Source organism: Filicampus tigris, chromosome 15, assembly GCF_054856515.1.
Source record: "Filicampus tigris isolate MCC_2025a chromosome 15, RoL_Ftig_1.0, whole genome shotgun sequence".
In the NCBI taxonomy this organism is placed as follows: domain Eukaryota; kingdom Metazoa; phylum Chordata; class Actinopteri; order Syngnathiformes; family Syngnathidae; genus Filicampus; species Filicampus tigris.
This window is the reverse complement of record NC_141231.1, coordinates 1090179-1109542: the sequence shown is the minus strand read 5'-3', so window position 1 is coordinate 1109542 and position 19364 is coordinate 1090179. Positions and strand designations below refer to the sequence as shown.

The window sequence follows — 19364 nt, the reverse complement described above, 5'->3', positions numbered from 1 at the left end:
ATAAACCTCGAGTCTAGATGTGCAAAAAAAGAATGATGAAATGAATGGCTTACCTTCAGTTTCTCTTCCACTGGGGCTGTTTTCCTTTAGTAATAATTAGGGGTTTTTATCTCTCCACAAAAGACGATTTGAGCTGGGCATTTTACTAAAAAAATCAGCGTCCGTTATTCGTCATCCATCTGCAGTACGGGGACCCTTCCGTCATCAGTCATTTTGCCTTTTTTTCCCCAAAAATGGTACCCGTCTATAGGCCAGTCCACCTCTAAATTTAAACGACCCCCCCATCGGCGAGTCCGACTAAACTTTTTAATTATAACGTTTGCAAACAGTTTTTCTTGTCGCAAAGAAACTGAACATGTTCAAAATTTGATGGCGACAAGAAAAACTGTTTGCGACCATTAAAACTGTTTACGAACGTCTGCCGGCGAGGCTGTGTATAAAGAGACACGAGACAGTAGTGTGGGTTCAAGCTCTTTGAGTGTTGAAGATTGCCGATCCCTGGGCTGGACCGATTATCGGCTCTGATATTCAGTGTTCTGACGAATATCGGCATCTGCCTTTTTAAAAAAAACTGCTGGCCCACAATAAATACATTTAAAACTATGCGAACTTCAATGAACTATTTATTTAAATTTTCAGTCCAATTCAAAGCTATGACAGTGGTTGGCAGGGGTGTGGTGGCCATCGGCAATGTCACCCTGAAAATGGTTCTTCCAACCTTGGTTTTGAGTGTCTAGGCCAGGGGACACCAAACTTTTTGAAAACTTTTTGCAACTAAGAGCTACTTTTTGAGTACTGATTAACGTTAACTAGTTGGATACACACTTTTGAAATAACAAATCTGCTCAAATTGCCTTTAATGATGTTATTATAATATCTTATTATTAAGAATTAATTATACAAACAGATAAATAGTGATATGAAACACTTAATTTCTGTAAATATCTGCCAGTGTTTACATTTTCAAATGATGAATTCTACAACCTTCCTAGGAAATCACAATGTCCCATCACTGGTGAGCTATTTTTGAGAACAGGCCGGTGGGATACTCATGGGGTCCTTGTGGGCTACCTGGTACCACGTTGGTGACCTCTGGTCTAGGTCATTGGGTTGAAAAGTGCTCCACATAGAAATTGGTGGAATGGGTGCAGTATTACTTGTCCCCATCAGAGAGTGTACTCATTGGTTGAATTAGGTAGTATTTGGGTGTGGCTCAATTGATAAGAGGGTGAGAATCTGCCTTGTGTGCCTGAAGTTTAAGGTAGATTTCACGGTTAGGAGAAGGCGATAGAAAACCGTTGGATGCGGCTAAATGAGACGCATCCGCACGTACCTCCAGCGCCCAGTTGGGTGACCCAGAGGCGGACCAAGGGTTGAAAAATGCCCTCCCCATAGGAATGAATGGGATTTTCATAGGGTGTGTGTACCTGTAAAAAAATAAACAGTAATCTACGATTAAATGCAGAAACGAGAAATATGGACATGATGTATTGAGTGGTAGAAGTTAACAAATGTGACACAGATCGTGGTTTACACCAAGGACTTACAGGGACTGCTTAATCATATCAGTGTACGGCAGAATATTGCTTTTTGCAGATAGCAGCTCAGTCAGGAGAGGTGGGAAAGATCGGGTGGCGCAAACAATTTTTGAGGCAATAAAAGTACAAGCGAGGTGAGTGTGGGGGTTGCTTTCGGATCTAACCATGACTTGCACTAAGCAGGTCAGGTTAAAAAAATGGAAACCATTTTTAATTTTTGTATAACCTCGGTTGGGAGTCAAAAATATTTGACGCGTCTATCAGAGTTTATAGTCTGCCGAAGATATTAGATTAAATTGTATATCCTGTATAAAATATGTAGGACCAAAATGTTATACTGTACATTAAATGTACGATACATTAACTTCCACATTCGTTTCTCTTTGTGAACGTCATCGAGCACATCTTCCGGTACATATTGGTGCTGCAGAACTGACGTCACACTTTGGTGGAAAAAAAGACAACGCAAATAGCAGCTGGTAGTCATCCTTCGACGACCTACTCTAGTGGAGAAATAACGCGACTTCTTTGCACGCTATTCAAACAACAGAAAAAGGTAGGAACGAAGCGAATTTTACGCTTAATATTTATCATTTAAGATGCAGGTTCAATGTTCACTGCGTACATGCGTTATGTCATCCTTAATCTTTATGTCCGTCGAGCGCTAGCTTGGCAGCTAACTCAAGCAAGTGGCTTGTGTTTCAGTGGTTCAATATTACGGAAAATGTACTGAATATGTGATGACACGTCGGTTGTCAGATGGCCTCGTAATTAAAGTAACCAAGTTCAACTTTGCATCTATACTACTTAAAAAATAAAACAATTCTGACACCATTGGACCTAAATTTTAGCTAAATAGAAGCGCTACAATGTACATCCAGTTATGTATTTAAGGTCATATACGTCCGAACTCTCTCTAACTAATATTATTGTTACAACTGTAGGATTTGGCCGTTTTATTACAATATTTCTTTCTGGCTTATAAGTCCAGGACATTGTCACTGATACGTATGATAATATCGGATAAAGCGACGTTGTGTTGTATGGTTTAGTGCAATTTGATCGAACAATTTCACGTTTGTATTAAAATTTTCTTGAAGATATTTGCGTTTGTAGGTTTAACGAAGCAAGGTCTGCTGAGCAAAAGCTTGTCGGCCATTTCGAATGGGGAACCGCCCAGCTGAGGTGCATTGCTACAATTTGGCATGGCTGAAGTCCTGCATCGAGATGGTCGCTGTTAATTATTGACACGCTTTCTCCATATAAGGGTTCGGAATTGTGTACATACAAACGGAAACTATATTTTTGGGTGGAGAATTAGAAAATAAATTAATGAAAAAAATGGCGTGTTTTTTTTTGTATCTTTATCAATCGATCTAAAGGGGCAATTCAAGGTAATGACCACTAGGGTTGCTCAGTGCTTCATCAGAATGTCAAATTAACTTTGATCTCCTATTAACATTTAAGGTCAAGAGTGAGCTCCAGTTCATTAAATATTTGCTTTGATGTACATTTCTCTACTAAAGACATACAATTGAAAAATACATGCGCCAACTGTTGCAGACTGATTTAATCCTGAGCAAATGGATACATATTTGGTCTATTCGACCAAGGTTTTATTTCAACTCAACTTTATTTGTAGAACACATTAACAACTAACACAGTTTGCTGGTTTCCCCTCAACCACTCATTCTCAGACTCGGCCTCGTCAATATTTCTTAGCAGATGTAATGCCTCCTCTACTGTCTTAACTTTTATGGACCATGGCTTTTCTCAAAGGTCAGTTAACATCCCAGCGGCGCGAAAGATTGCCGTTGAAATAAATAGAATCAAATAGGCAGTCGCGGTAGTTGAAGGAATAATGACCTGTAAATTTATATATTTTTTAATACAACAAAACTGCACCATGGGAATGAAATATACAGGGTGACCCATAAAAATGTATTAGTCGTAAATGTGATGGCACTTGTGTAGCGCTTTTCTACCTTTTGTCACTCTAAGAGCTTCACACTGTACCTAATCTACCTACTGATAACGCAGCATCAGGAGCAACTGGGAGTTCAGTATCTTGCTCAAGGATACTTCGGCATGGTCACAATGGCTGGGGATTGAACCCACAACCTGCGGGTTGGGAGACGACCACTCTACCACTGAGCCATGCTGCCCCAGTATATTATACAGTAGCATAAACACTAGCAGCTAAAAAAATAAATAAAAAAAAAAAATTAAATTAAATTACATTTTTAGGGTATTTCTTTACAAATTAAACCCATTGGAATTAATGGTGGCAGCCAGACTAAACTTTAAAGAAAGCACAGTTGTAGTGCAAATACCCCAAAAATTTAGGGCTGAACGATTTATCGTTTTGGGACTGAAATCGCGATCTCAGACAACGCGATTTCAAGATCGTCAAACCTGCGTGTTTTTCAAAGGGCTGTTATCACCCACGCTTATCAGTCAGCAGCATGCTACTATGGACTGGTCACACTAATCAGCGCCGAAGTGGCGCTCGCGTAACCACATCCCGCCGTCACCCATACGCCTGAAAGTCATGTCTCCTGCGGCTGCTTGGCAGTGCTAACCGCTAAGCTACCTTGCTTGCTCTGCAGCAGTGCAGACTTTATTTATATTTTATGTAAGTCTGTGTGCAGCAGCAAGGAGCTGCGTGATACTGATCCTTTCCTCCGTGGTGACAAATAAACTACCCTACTAAAAAGTAGCGCTTTCGCCAAGGAGGCGTTGCTAAGGATGCTCATTGCAGAGTCGGGAAAGACCCCCAAATAAGTGCTTAGGTGTACAGTAGACTCTTCACAGAAGTGGCTAGAAGAACGCTAGAACCGCGTTTTCTCCGGAGGGCCAGTAGCTATGAACAGAAAATGTGTCGTGACATGATGACGCGGTGCACGGGCCCTATTGCAGAGTTGGGAAAGACCCAAAATAAGTGCTTAGGTGGACATTAGACTTTTCACAGAAGTCTGGCTAGAACCGCGTTTCGTCCGCCGAAGAGCCAGCAAGCAGCTATAAACAGAAAGTGTGTTTATAGATTACTACGTATCTAGACATAAAATAAGACAACGGCTACATTAGCAATTTAGCACACGCTCGAATACCGGAACACGCTAACGGGTGACATCAGCCATAACAAATATATCGATGTCAAAAGTATAAATACTGATAATGTTTAAAAAATGTTATTTGCTGATATGTGTACTATTTTATACCACAGAGTAATGAGTTTTGAAGAAAATCGCAAATTGAATCGAAATCGCAATATCTGTAAGAAAAATGGCAATATCTGTAAGAAAAATGGCAATACATTTACAATATTTTTTTCCTAAAATCTTTCAGCCCTAATATTAAATATTTTTAGTGAAATGCGCCCAAAATTTCAGACTCTGTCGCTAACACAGGCCAAGCCGTGCCATTGCATTACCTCCAATGCTTCTGTTTACATCACGGATGACCCGGATTACCACTACTGCGCATTTGCCTCACAGACAGGCATACAACAGGCAGTTTCACAAGAAAAATAAAGAGCCTATTAAATAAATACATAAACGATAGCGGATGGGACTAATGGACAAATCGTGAAAGCACTAGACACAATATTCGTGGTTTCATACATTCTGAGATCACAACAGAAGTGCTAACTCGCCTAAACCCGTTAGCATACAGCTGCCATCAGACGTAAATAATGCTTCATTGGCTTGAAGTGAGGTTGAGATTATTCTGTAACCAATCATGTGCATCACTGCCCCCCCATGCGGCCAGTGGGATTACTGCATGCAATTTGCAAACTGACATATTTTTTGATAACATTTTTTTTTTTTTTTTGCATACGTACATTCATGCTTGGCAGCCAGCTTCCCTAGTGCAATTTTGACAAATTGGAAGATCGTCAATGTGGCGTATGTAGGAAATTTTTACCTCGCCACTCCCCATTTCACCTCATCATTGGCGAGGTGGTGAACAGGAAAGGCACACACTGTAAGTGGAACATGACATGAAACATTGACATCTTTCGCTTTGGGTGAGATAAATGGTGCAAATGGTGCAAATAGAGCTGCGAGCAGCTATAAAGGACCCTCGCAACTCTGGCCATGTTGGGGTACTTGCACGTTGGGGTATTGGTAAGTAGGACAATAACCCTATAAAATACAAATATTTTTGCCAGGCTTGATGTGTGTGCAAAGTAGGGCAGTACAAAACCGAGAGATGTAATATCGAAATGAGGATGATTCACGTCATGTAACCTTGCCATGCTTGTGTTGCATGCAAAGCCCAGTTGAACCAACCATATTGCTCCTTTCAAGTTCGGTGTTGGTGACAACTAAAACCAGCCAATAAGAATCATCTTGTGAAGGGCGAGAGGGAGGAGGCACACACGCAAGAAATCCACTTCTGTGTTCGCCATTCATGTACATACGGATGGTATACATATATTGTGTTTTAGAACATCACGTGACCATATTTATAATTTAAAAATTACCAGTGGATAAACGAGCAAAGTTAATGTAAAAAAAATTATTTTAAATGGAACAGTACATAAAATCACACACGTTAAGGCACGCATGCAAACACAACACTCACTTCTGCTGAAGCAAAATTATTTATCATGAAAGCACACTTGCATTATGTGAATTTGCTTATTTTGAATGTTTTGCTGACCTTGTTAATCATGGTTTTCAGCTTTCAAAGCTTAGTTTTTACTGAACCCACAGTAATATTATCGTATCATCGAGATATCTGGCAAAAATATCGATATGACATATCGCACAGCCTGAGTGCAAAGATTGATCGGATTTCACCTAGGTTTACAACCTCAAAAACAAAAATCTCCACGGCAAGAATGTGTGACGAAATAAGAAGCTTTCAATAACTTTTCATCTTAAACGACTTTAGATAAAACACCCAAAGTTTGAAGAGGATTGGGTATATTTTCAATGAGGAGTTTTTTAAAGTAGAACCTCAATAAAAGGCCCAAAATGATGCAGAATTCCAAAGTAAAATCAAAATAGCGGACTTCCTGTTAGGTTTAATATTTGACTTTTCAAGACTTTTTTTGTTGGTCTTAGGCAATTAATTATGCCTCCCAATTTTTGTAGATCTAGATGAAACTTTCAATTTATAGGGGGCCACTCTTGAGCCATTTTCAAGAAACAAAACAACACCTCCAAATATGTTTTTGCCAGGCCTGATGTGTGTACAAATTTTCATGAGTATTCACCCAGGTTTAGACCTAGAACTACCGGTATTTAGGAAAATCTGAAATATCAGTTGCATAATAATTTGGAATACATTGTACATTAGGGCCGAAAGATATATCCTATATCAAATTGAAATCATGATTCAATATATATATTTTTTTAATTTTGGGGGTCAATGCTCCCCTGACTGACCCAGAATCTGTATGTGTTAATTATTTTACAGGTACATGTCGTCTCCCTCCTCTCCCGTAAGCTCAAAAAGCGAAAAAAACAAAGTCATCAAATTCCAACGACAGCCGAGCTTTAACATCTGATGTAGATTTGATGACTTTGCAAATTGTCATACAAAAGCAAGGCAGAAGAATGGATGTCTGTGGACATTGGGATGAGTGTGGTCAGCAAGTGTGCAGCTGCAAAAAAAAAAAAAAAGCAAGTCAACAAACCCTTTTCTGTTAACTAGTGTTGTTCCGATACTGGTATCGGGAGGTATTAGTGGGGTACAGGAGATATAATGTCGGCGATATGTAACTACTTCAACATAGAAACTCCAGCTAGAGCAAATGTTGCAAGAGGCGCAGAGCAGACACTCTTAACCAATGGCGGGGCTGCTTTTTCATGTTTAATGAAAAAAAAAGAAACAGTGCGGTACATACAAAGAGATATAATGTCGGCGATATGGAACTACTTCAACATAGAAACTCCAGCGAGTACAACAGTTAAGTGCAAAATTTGTGATGCGAAAGTTGCAAGAGGTGCAACGAAAGTGGCCAGGTTCAATACGTCAAACCTGATAAAACATTTGAGGACGAAACATGTGAACAAGCTCCAAGAGCTTGCGGCGGCAGCGAGCATGAACAAGGGGAATGGATCGCAACAACAAACCCTGCTCAATTTTGGATTTTGGAGTTGAAATTGTTGGATTTTTCTACTGCTTGTGTTTGGTTTTGAAAGTGGATTTGGGAGCGGAAGTGATTGCGATGGGTCACTAATACTCAAAACAAACTTTTATAATAATGTCCTATAGCTTTTGTAATTAATCCGACACAATCCCTCTCAGTCCCTGATAGTGTAGTGGTACACACGCCTGAGTTGTGTTCGGGCAGCGTGGGATCGATTCCCGCTCAGTGACAGTGTCTATGTGTGCCCTGTGACTGGCTGGCGACCAGTTCGGGGTGTAGTCTGCCTTCGCCCATTGATGGCTGGGATAGGCTCCAGCAACTCCCCGTGACCCTGTATAGGATAAGCGGTTTGGAAGATGACATGACATGACAATCCCTCTCAAAGATACCTCGTGTATATTATTTATTATTTTTTCCTGTTTCACAAAGGTTTTTAAGTCTGACAAAGCCATGATAGCAATGGTTTTACATCCAAGTGAGTATGCAGTTCTTTAGAATTACAAGAAAAAAATGCTCATATGTATCTTTTTTTATTTATTTATTTTTCTTCAAAAGTCTGGTATCGGTACAGTATCTTCATCGGCCGATACTGCACAGCTGGGTATTGAAATCGGTATCGGGGCCAAGAAATGGCATCGGAAAAACACTACTGTTAACACAGTTAGTGGATATAAAAACTCAATTACTTCTAGAGCACTTAAACAGCTGCAATTGTTACAAAATGGCAGAGCTGGGCATCACCTATTTCCCATCTGCATTTTTAACCGACCCACGTGGTCCCAGTCGGTCCGACTCAGCCAAACGATGTCGAACGGACTTAACCTGTACCACTCACGCAGGTGCCGCACTCCTGACATGCGGCCGAGGAAGGAAAAAATATAAGATAAGTGTTGTGTACCTTGCGATCCCACAGACCCATTGACATGTGCCCCATATTGTTTTTATTTCACCTATCACAATGCTGATAGCTGTTGTTTTGTTTGATATTTTGTCTTTGAATGGTGTATGCTCGTGCGGCGCCAGCATGTGACGTGAAAATTACGTTCTTGACGCCGACGGGATGGACGGAACGCAGTGGCGGTTAGGGGATGCCCAGCTCTGCAAAATGCAGTACATAAGATGATGATATCAATAATAATAATATATTTTTTTTCCTGGCTCAAATTGAGACAGAGGTGGTACGACCCTGACCATTCATATCATGATATGAAACTCATGATACAATAATTATCACAATATTGTGGGGAGGTTGGCGATATATTAAAAGTTCACAATACTGTATAAAAGCGCATGATATTGTAAAAAAAACAAACAAAAAAAAAGCTATTAAAAAACAAACAAACAAGCAATTTGTGGAGGAACCCAAATGTGTTATGTTCTCCTTTATCTGGCGATGAGAGTAGGTCTTAAACCATCCATTACAGGTGGCAAAAAATTGCATCCAATTAAAGTGCAGTAATAAACTAATCACCATAGGGTGCTGTAACTGCACAAATGCTATTAATATCGTGACACGATGACGACTATATATTGTGGCAATTTTAATTTCGCGATATCACACAATATTGACGATATTGTGACATCCCTACTAAGTACTATTTATTGTCCTCTTAGGAAATCATGGAAACGACTGGAGTTAAAGTTCTGGAGACTGCTGAAGACATCCAAGAGCGCCGTCAGCAAGTGCTGGATCGCTACAGGCGCTTCAAGGACTTGTCCATTATGCGGCGTCAGAAGCTGGAAGACTCCTACCGATTTCAGTTCTTCCGCCGTGATGCAGATGAGCTGGAAAAGTGGATCCAGGAGAAGTTGCAAATTGCCTCCGATGAGAACTACAAGGACCCCTCTAACCTGCAGGTGTGCATGTCTGTTTTTAGGCAGATATTTATTCCATCCTTACCACACTTTGGTGTGAGGCAAGGCAGCTATATTTATATAGCACATTTCATACACAAGGTAACTCGGTGTACTTCACATAATTGCCTCCAGCCTGGCCGGATGCCCATTTTTGGGGCGGAGGGGTTGGGGGTGACAAATTAAAAAAAAAATGGCTGGACTAAGCATGGATTTTAGTCCGGCCCACTAATCGGCCCTCATGTGTGTGACATGCTTGCGAGACGGCCAGATTTCATCTCAGCCTACTCGGTGAAAGGCTTCTTTTTAGGCTTCTTGCAAAACGAATTGTGTCCGGGAGGAAAATCAAGCTGCGCGCAGCACTCAAGTATGACACTGGCACATCATGCACTTCCCTACTTCCGGAAATTGCCGTAGCAAACCTGCTGTGTAGTGGTTTGCTGGCATGCTTTTATTTTGAAGGCCGGGAAGTGTGAAGGAGGGGAAGTGTCGAAAATAAATAAGTAACTTGTTGAATGCTTGCAGACTTGTCCTCTTTTGGACCCAAATAATTATACAATACGACAAAACCAACCCCATGGCTCACACTGGAAGTAAGTACATGCAGCTCGGTTGTTGTGTCTTTCACAACTTAATAACTTGGAGAAGTCACGGAGCTCAGCCTCTTTTTATTGCGTAAACTGCATTCACAGACGAGGTGAATCACTGATAACACTTGAAATTATATCAGTCCGCGCATGTCGCGGTGCACTGAGGAAATCACAGGGCGAATAACTACGCCTGGAAAAGTAGGTCCATACACTACACATGGTTAAGTACGTGAGTAAGTGGCGCGATTGAAGCGTGTCCACAGCGGGTTTGAATAGTAAGTTAGCCAGCTAATTGTCTTCAAATAAACCTCTTCCGTTAGCTTCTCTCCCGCGTGGGCATCATGCACTTTTTTTTTTTTTTGGAGAGGCGGGGGTCGGAACAGGTCAGGGGCTGACAATGTCTATGAATATGGCCAGGGGGTTGTGGCCGGAAGGGTACCTACGTCAAGGGTGGAGGGTCGCGGCCGGACAGGCAAAAAAGGGTCAAGTGCCCAGCTCTGGTCATTCGTCAGTCCTTCATTTTTTTCAAGTGCCCAGCTCTGGTCATTCGTCAGTCCTTCATTTTTTCAAGCTGAACCAATCTGTAATCGTCAGTTGGTCAGTCCGTCGGTCAGGTAGTTCGTCAGGTATTATTATTATCATTATTATTTTTGTTAAAATTATTATTTTTATTATTGTTATTTTTATCATTGTCCATCAGAAGCCCGTTGGTCCCTCAGTCAGTTTGTTTGACATGCACTTATTTGTCAGTCTATTGAACTGGTGATTGCCTGGAGCTGTTTTAACTCCTAAAACGCCCCAAAAAATGTATTTAAAGTTTAAAATGGCCTTCCATAACCAGAAACCAGCTCCACATTATCGCCTAGGGTAAATAAAATCCAATCCAAGTAGCGGAAGACTTAGCTTTAAGTATGCCAATTCCGTCTTTCTCTCTGCATGGTTGCTTTTCATGCCACCTGACTGTAAGAGTATCCAGGAGTTGTTTCATCTGGTTTGTTTACAAGAAAAAAAGAAAAGCTTATTTTACTGTAAATCAACAGGAACGCAACACGCCTTCATTATGTTGGTGAGAGAGAACAACAAGAGGTGCTGGGCAAGTGTGTGTTTTTTTTTTTTTTTTTTTTTTTTTCTCACCACCAATTACAAATAACATTCCCAACAATTCACAATGTCTACATACAGTGGTTACAGAAAGTATTCCGACCCCTTGAAATTTTTCACTTTCTGTGTCATTGTAGCCATTTGCCAAAATCAAACAAGTTCATTTTATTTCTCATTAATGTACACTCAGCACCCCATCTTGATGCTTGATGAAAAAATAGAAATATAGACATTTTTGCAACTTTATGAAAAAGGAAAATCTTAAATATCATGTGGTTATAAGTATATTCAGACCCTGTGCTCAGTATTGAAGAGAAGCCCCCTTTTGAGTTAGAGCCATGAGTCTTCTTGGGAATAATGCAACAATTTTTCACACCTGGATTTGGGGATCCTCTGCCATTCTTTCTTGCAAATCCTCTCCAGTTCTGTCAGGTCGGATGGTGAACGGTGGTGGACAGCCATTTTCAGGTCTTTCCAGTGATGCTCAATCGGGCTCAGGTCAGGGATCTGGCTGGGACAGTCAAGAACAGTCACAGAGTTGTTCTGAAGCCAGTCCTTTGTTATTTTAGCTGTGTGCTTTGGGTCAATTGCCCTGTTGAAAGGTGAACCTTCGGCCCTGTCTGAGGTCCTGAGCACTCTGGAAGAGGTGTTCCTCCAGGATATCTCTGTACTTGGCCGTTCATTCATCTTTCCTTCAATTGCAACCAGTCGTTCTTTCCCTATAGCTGAAAACCACCCCCACAACATGATGCTCCCACCACCATGTTTCACGTTAGGGATTGTATTGGGCAGGTGATAAGCAGTGCCTGGTTTTCTCTAAACATACCACTTTGACAAGTGACACCAAAAAGTTCCATCTTGGTCTCATCAGACCGGAGAATCTTATTTCTCATAGTCTGGGAGTCCTCCCTGTGTTTTTTGGCAAACTATGCGGGCGAGGCTTCTGTTGGGCCACTCTGCCATAAAGCCCCGACCGGTGGAGGGCTGCAGTGACAGTTGGCTTCGTGGAAATTTTTCCCATCTCCCTACTGCACCTCTGGGTTCTTTACCTCTCTCACCAAGGCTCTTCTCCCACGATTGCTCAGTTTGGCTGGACGGCCATGTCGAGGAAGAGTTGTGGTCTTCCCAAACGTCTTCCATTTGAGAATTATTGAGGCCACTGTGCTCTTAGGAACCTCGAGTGCTGCAGAAATTCTTCTGTAACCTTGGCCAGATCTGTGCCTTGCCTCACAGCATGTGAGTTAAATATGAAGGATTTTTTGCAAAATGATTTTTCAGATTTCTATATTTAAATTTTTTTCAGTCAAGATGGGATGCTAAGTGTACATTAATGAGAATTAAAATAAACTTTGGTGATTTTGGCAAATCGCTGCACAAAAAGTGAAAAATTCCAAGGGGTCTGAATACTTTCCTTACCCACTGTATATTTATCATCTACATGTATTTATGACTTTTAGACAGTTACTTTAAAGTAATTAAAAGACTATTACACCCCTTTATTTTGCATGTCCAACAGGTTCTTAAGCTTCTAGCCAGTCATCAAAAAACACATTTGTGCTATCATCTTGTCCAAGGGTCAGCAACCCTGGCTCCGGTGCCGCATGCGGCTCTTTCATCCTTATGTTGTGGCTCTGCGTAGCTTGGGAAAATAAATTATAAGTGTATTATAAAATAAATTATAACGCCTTCCAAAGACACGACGTCAGATGTAGTTTATTTATCTCCCTTTTTATTTTTCCATCACGGCTGCCTTTTTATTTTTCCCACTACGGTGCAACAATACTTCTGTTGTAAGTACACACGGATCTCGTCGTCCTCGCCATCTGTTCATTCCTCACTCGCACACCCCTCCCTTCCAGCGAGTCGCGTGATGCATTCAGGAACCTCAGAAACAACACAACTTAGCAAAACAGAAACATCACCACAATAAAAATAACCCAATTCGTTACAGTATGTTGTTTGTCTCAAAAACTTGCATCAAGTCTTCTTAAGTAAAAGTTTTTAACTTTCTATAAACCTTGTGCAATTTCGGTGATCAGCATTCGCCTTCTTCAGAGATGTTTGACAGCACTTGAAGTGTCCAGCAGGCAGCCGGCGTGCTTGGAAAGCCCAGCGACACCAAAACTGCATAATATCTGAACAAAGTATTTTATTTGTTTGTTCGTTCCTTTTTTTTGACTGTAGTTGTAAATTGGAATATAATTGTGATCTCGAAATATTAAAATAAAATAATAAATCGTCACTGTCGGACGAAAAACTCGGAAGTCCAAATATGGTAAAATTGATTTTCCTCGTCAAATCGATTCTAATAGGCCGTCCCTACTTCGATTATAATTTTTATGCAATTCTAGCCCATTCAAAGTGGCGAAAATAACAAAATACTTCAATAAAGCATAATTTCACAGCCAGAGGTGTGTGCGACCCAACTTCTGTCTGCGGAATGCTGAAGCCGTGTAGCGTAATGGCCACCCCTATTTACCGTGTAGATTTTTTTTGTTTTTTTCTAAGACAATGAGTGAAAATAGTACGTTTTCCTTGATTACGTTGGCTTGTTTGATATGGATCGAGAAGATGCTTAATTGCAAAAAGACCCCCCCTTAATCGTGTGTCATGAGGTAAGTCTCGGTTTCATTTTAATATACACTTTATAGACGTGGTTAGTTGGATCATTGTTTAATTTACTGCATCACTCATGGCTTTAAACCTGTAAGAAGGCATTTTGTGAAGGTGTCGTAGCCAAAATGAAGATGTATTGTATTGGGCAGGTGTGTTTGCTGGTGTGACGTTTTCAAAGGCTGGGGGCACGATGGGGGCTTCACATGAGCGCGGACATTGAAATACTCTGATGTCACCGGCTTGGTTTTTGTACTCTTTCAATCAATTAAAGCATTAAATTACAATTTCAAAGCGGACCTTGAATCTTTTTTTTTTTTTTATGTATGCGGATGGAGGAATAAGTTGGGACACCCCTGGTCTAACGTAATGACAAAGATCAACTTAAGTGGTCCGACTGAAATGTCTTGGAAATTGAGTGCAAGATTATGGAGAACTCCGTCATGTAAAAAGTCAAAAGTCATGGAAAACTATTGCTAACAAAGTGTACGAACCCTGATCATTCGACATGAAAGCAGAATAGTGGAGAGATGTTGAGCAGAACTTGACATAAGCACCCCCACATTAGTCACCATTATTTCAGAGGTGTTGTTGGCGATGGTAACGCAGTGAAATATTTACTTGTATTAACACATTTATTAATTAATTTTAAGAATCCAGGCATTCCATCCCAGGTGTGTCTTTATGTTGTTTTTTTTCATGTGGTTGGGTAAAGGAGGGTCTGAAAATGCCTGGCACTGAATTTAATGCAATTTTTTGTTTTTCAACCCTTTCCTTAGGGTAAGCTGCAGAAACATCAAGCCTTTGAGGCTGAAGTTCAAGCCAATTCTGGGGCCATAATCAAACTGAATGAGACTGGAAACCTGATGATCAACGAAGGGCATTTTGCGTCTGAGACCATTCGAGTAAGACCTGATAATGCGATGGCGCTTCGGTATTGTGGACATACATTGTATCCACGATGGATTGGACAGGTGGACTTTGGGGGGGGTGGATGTGTGTTCGTGCGTGCATGTGTTGGTATGTGTTCGTGTGTGTTCTGGGAAGTTGGGGACGAGTTTGAAATCCAAATTAAGTTATTACTTTTTTATGTGTTATGTGTTTAATGCTTATAATCTTACTCAGTCCTACACGCCTTACCGGACACAACAGAGACCAATATTTTCAAGTATTAATATGGCTGAGTATCTACTGGTAGGTGTTGAATTGATGTGAATTCAGAATTTCTTTTGAATGCTGTGGATCTTTATGTTTTGCCAATATTTGGCGCAAATAGTGGTAAAAAATTTTAAATGAACTAAACGTGCAGTTCCTCTTTTGTGCAGTTTTCTTTGATTACATTCAGTATTTTAGTCATCTCCTCTCTTAACACCTAGACTCGACTTGAGGAGCTACGGCGCCTATGGGATCTCCTGCTGCTGAGAACCAAGGAGAAGGGAATGCATCTCCTGCAGGCCCAAAAACTAGTCCAATACATCCGTGAATGTGAAGACAACTTGGGCTGGATCAGCGATAAGGTATGATTTCATGAGGTGTCTTTTTTCAGGAGTGGCGGAGAATGTGACTGAGTGATAGAGCCCAGCAGCGATTGCTTTGATTTTGTTTCTTGCTGTTGAATTGTGTTTAATTAGAGGAGAATTCTTGTCCTTGTAAGAACTGCTTGTTGTCGTTCTGATTTAGAATAGCCGGCACAAGGTTTAAGTAGTTCGTTTGAGTTAAGTGATGCATACTCTGCTATGCTGGGTGAACTTCTCAACCAATCCCTCATTCATACAATTTTTCTTGTTGATATTCATTTATTAATGGAAAGGTCATTTCAGATGAAATGTAATTTAATTTACCGGTATTATTCTTGTTGTTGGTTTTTTTTTTTTTTTTTTTAAAGGTACCAGAACACAATATGCATTTCTTTTCACCACAGGAGGCTATAGCAACATCAGAGGAGCTAGGCCAGGACCTTGAACATGTGGAGCTTCTGCAGAAGAAGTTTGAGGAATTTCAGACAGACTTGGCAGCACACGAGGAACGAGTGAATGAAGTGAACCAGCTGGCAGCAAAGCTGAGACAAGAAGACCATCCTGAGGTTGAGCTAATTGTTTCCAAGCAGGATGAGGTAAATGCTGCCTGGCAGCGCCTGAAGGGGCTGGCCCAGCAAAGACAAGGGAGGCTGTTTGGAGCTGCTGAGGTGCAGCGTTTTAACAGGTAAACAGTGATTATGTGGATTGATGTTGAAACTGTCATTATCAATATGAATTTAAATGTTTTTGGTGGTTATGGAAGGCTCTGGTTTTCTTGAACTTTTGATTACGAACCTGCTTATTGGATTTTAATAGGGATGTGGATGAGACCATCAGTTGGATTAAGGAGAAGGAGCAGCTTATGGCCTCTGATGACTTTGGACGTGATCTGGCTAGTGTACAGGCTCTCCTGCGTAAACATGAGGGTCTAGAGAGAGACTTGGCTGCTCTGGAAGATAAGGCAAGAATATTTACTTATATTACTACACTAGCTCAGACCAATGTTATTTTTTACTTATTTCACAATCTTGTTTTTGTTTTTCAGGTCAACACGCTAGGTGGTGATGCAGAGCATCTGCAGCAAACACATTCCCAAAATGCCTCCCAGATCCACCTAAAGAAAGATGAACTCGTCACAAACTGGGAGCGCATTCGCAGTCTGGCTGCTGAGCGCCATGCCCGTCTGAATGACGCTAACCGGTATAATACAAGAGCATTGCTGAAAATATTTGTATACAAAGTCAGGCATTTTCACTATGAAAATCCTTGAGAGCAACCATTCACAGTGCTATTGTGTATAATGCTTAGTATGTTTTGTGTGTGTATATACACATATGGGCAAAATTGTTGGCACCCCATTGTTGAGGAAAGGAAAAAAAACTCAGACACTCAAAACAGAAATAACTTTAATCTGCTGAAAGTAATAAATTAAAATCAGACATTGCTTTTGAATTTTGGCTCAACAGAATTATTTTAAAATATAAACTCATCAAGGAGAAGAAGGGTAATATCCAGCTAGTTCTCTCATTGTTTTATTTATTGCATCATCCAAATCTTAAGACCTTTAAGAAAGCTTTTAGGGGGCTGGACATGACCACTGACTTATGGATGGTGCTGGCAATGTGTTTGCACTCGTCATAAAGTAGCAATTTGTTTAGCATATTCAATTAGGCTTTCATTCATTGTCTTCCGGTTATCCGAGGTCGGGTCACAGGGGCAGCATCTTAAGCAGGGAAGCCCGGCCACATCATCCAGCTCCTCCTGGGGGATCCCGAGGTGTTCCCAAGCCAGCCGGGACACATAGTGTCTCCAGCGTGTCCTATGTCATCCTCACGGCCTCCTCCCAATGGGACATGCACGGAACACCTCACCAGGGAGGTGTCCAGGTGGCATCCTTAAAAGATGCCCAAGCCACCTTATCTGGCTCCTCTCAATGCCGAGGAGCAGCGGCTTGACTCTGAGCCTCTACCCGATGATCAGGCTTCTCACCTTATCTCTAAGGGAGAGGCCGGGCACCCTGCGGAGGAAACTCACTCCAGCCGCTTGTATCCAGGATCTTATTCTTTCGGTCATGACCCACAGCTCGTGACTATTGGTGGGGGTAGGAACGTAGATCGACCAGTAAATTGAAACATTCGCCTTCCGGCTCAGCTCCCTCTTCACCACGACATACCGCATCACTGCAGACGTACCGATCTGCCTGTTGATCTCCTGCTCTATTCTCCCCTCACTCATGAACAAGACCCCAAGATACAAGAAGATGAGCTCCTCCACTTGGGGCAGGATCTCATCCCTGACATGTTGAGGGCATTGCCACCCTTTTCCGACTGAGGACCATGGTCTCGGCTTTGGAGGTGCTAATTTTCATCCCAGCCGCTTCACATTCGGATGTGAATCGCTCCAGTGAGAGTTGAAGATCGCGGCTTGAAGAAGCTAACAGTACCACATCATCTGCAAAAGGCAGAGATGTAATTCTGAGACCACCAAACTGGATGCCCTCAACACCTCGGCTGTGCCTAGAAATTCTGTCTATAAAAGTTATGAACAGAATCAGTGACAAAGGGCAACCCTCACTGGAAACAAATAGAACTTACTGCCGCAATGCAGACCAAATTCTGGATTGGCCGTACAAGGATTGAACTGCTCGTACTAGGGCGGCTGATACCCCATACTCCTGGCACACCCTCCACAAAGATCCACGGTCGAACGCCTTCTCCAAGTCCACAAATCACATGTAGACTGGTTGAGCATACACCCTCCGGTCCCACTTCTTAAAAAGGGGAACCACCACCCTGGTCTGCCAATCCAGAGGCACTGTTCTCGATGTCCATGCAATGTTACATAGGCGTGTCAACCAGGACACCCCCCAACATCCAGGAGCCTTTTGAATCTCATCCACCCCCGGGCCTTGCCACCGAGGAGCTTTTTAACCACCTTGGTGAACCTGAACCCAGAGATGGGAAACCTCGCCTCAGAGACCCCAGATTCTACTTCCTCATGGGAAGGCGTGTCGTTGGAATTGAGGAGGTCTTCGAAATGTTTTCTCCACCGATTCACAACGTCCCGTGTTGAGGTCAGTAGCAACCCATCCCCACTATATTACACGGTTGACAGTGCACTGCTTCCCCCTATTGAGGCGCTGGATGGTGGACCAGAATTTCTTGAAAGCCGTCCAGAAATATTCTCCATGGCCTCATTGTACTCCTCCCATGAGTTTTTTCCTTGGTGACCACCAAGACTGCATTTCGCTTGGCCAGCTGGTGCCCCTCAGCTGCCTCCAGATTCCCACAGACACAAAAGACCCGATAGGACTCCTTCTTCAGCTTGGCGGCATCCCTCACTGCTGGTGTCCACAAACAGGTTTGTGGGTTGCAGCCACGACAGGCACCAACCACCTTACGGCCACAGCTGTGGTCGGACGCCTCAACAATGGAGGCACAGAACATAGTCCACTTGGACTCAATGTCTGCGATCTCCCCCGGGACATGGGCGAAGTTCTGCCAGAGGAGGGAGTTGAAACTCTTTCTGACAGGAGATTCTGCCAGATGTTCCCAGCAAACCCTTAAGATACGTTTGGGTCTGCCAGGTCAGACTGTCATCTTCCTTCACCACCGGAGCCAACATACCAACAAGTGCTGATCACTTGACAGCTCCGCCCCTCTCTTCACCCGAGTGTCCAAAACATGCGGCCACAAATCCGATGACACAATCACAAAGTCGATCATCAAATTGCAGCCATTGGTCTCCTGGTGCCAAGTGCACATATGGACACCCTTATGTTTGAACAGGGTGGTGTTCTTTACGGACAATCCATGACGTGCACAGACGTTAGTGCAATGGTATATGATAGCAATAAAACGTATAATACAACTCAAAGCGGTGTGTGGGAACTCAGGCAAGATATTTTTTTTTCAAATTTCAAGAAAAGTTGTCTTTTTGAAGGTACGAGGATTCGGTCCGACAGCGACAATATGTTGTTTCTCCTGTCTGTTTAGATCCCTGATAGGTATAATCATTTTCCTGGTGAATCTAATTAAAGGATAAT

The 19364-nt window shown here is 42.0% G+C and overlaps 1 protein-coding gene across 4 annotated transcripts in view; it reads left to right on the top strand.

Annotated features, from left to right (window-relative positions):
• The first annotated feature begins 1937 nt into the window (after positions 1 to 1937).
• The window catches only part of sptan1 (spectrin alpha, non-erythrocytic 1), a 103626-nt gene continuing 86199 nt past the window's right edge, over positions 1938 to 19364 (top strand). For all 4 annotated transcript variants that reach the window (XM_086053528.1, XM_086053527.1, XM_086053526.1 and 1 more), the window contains exons 1-7: positions 1938 to 2094; positions 9259 to 9501; positions 14582 to 14707; positions 15179 to 15319; positions 15724 to 16004; positions 16136 to 16280; positions 16365 to 16519. In XM_086053528.1, coding sequence (XP_085909654.1) covers positions 9265 to 9501; positions 14582 to 14707; positions 15179 to 15319; positions 15724 to 16004; positions 16136 to 16280; positions 16365 to 16519 — 1085 coding nt within the window. In that variant the 5' untranslated portion in view covers positions 1938 to 2094; positions 9259 to 9264. The remainder of the gene's footprint in view (positions 2095 to 9258; positions 9502 to 14581; positions 14708 to 15178; positions 15320 to 15723; positions 16005 to 16135; positions 16281 to 16364; positions 16520 to 19364) is intronic.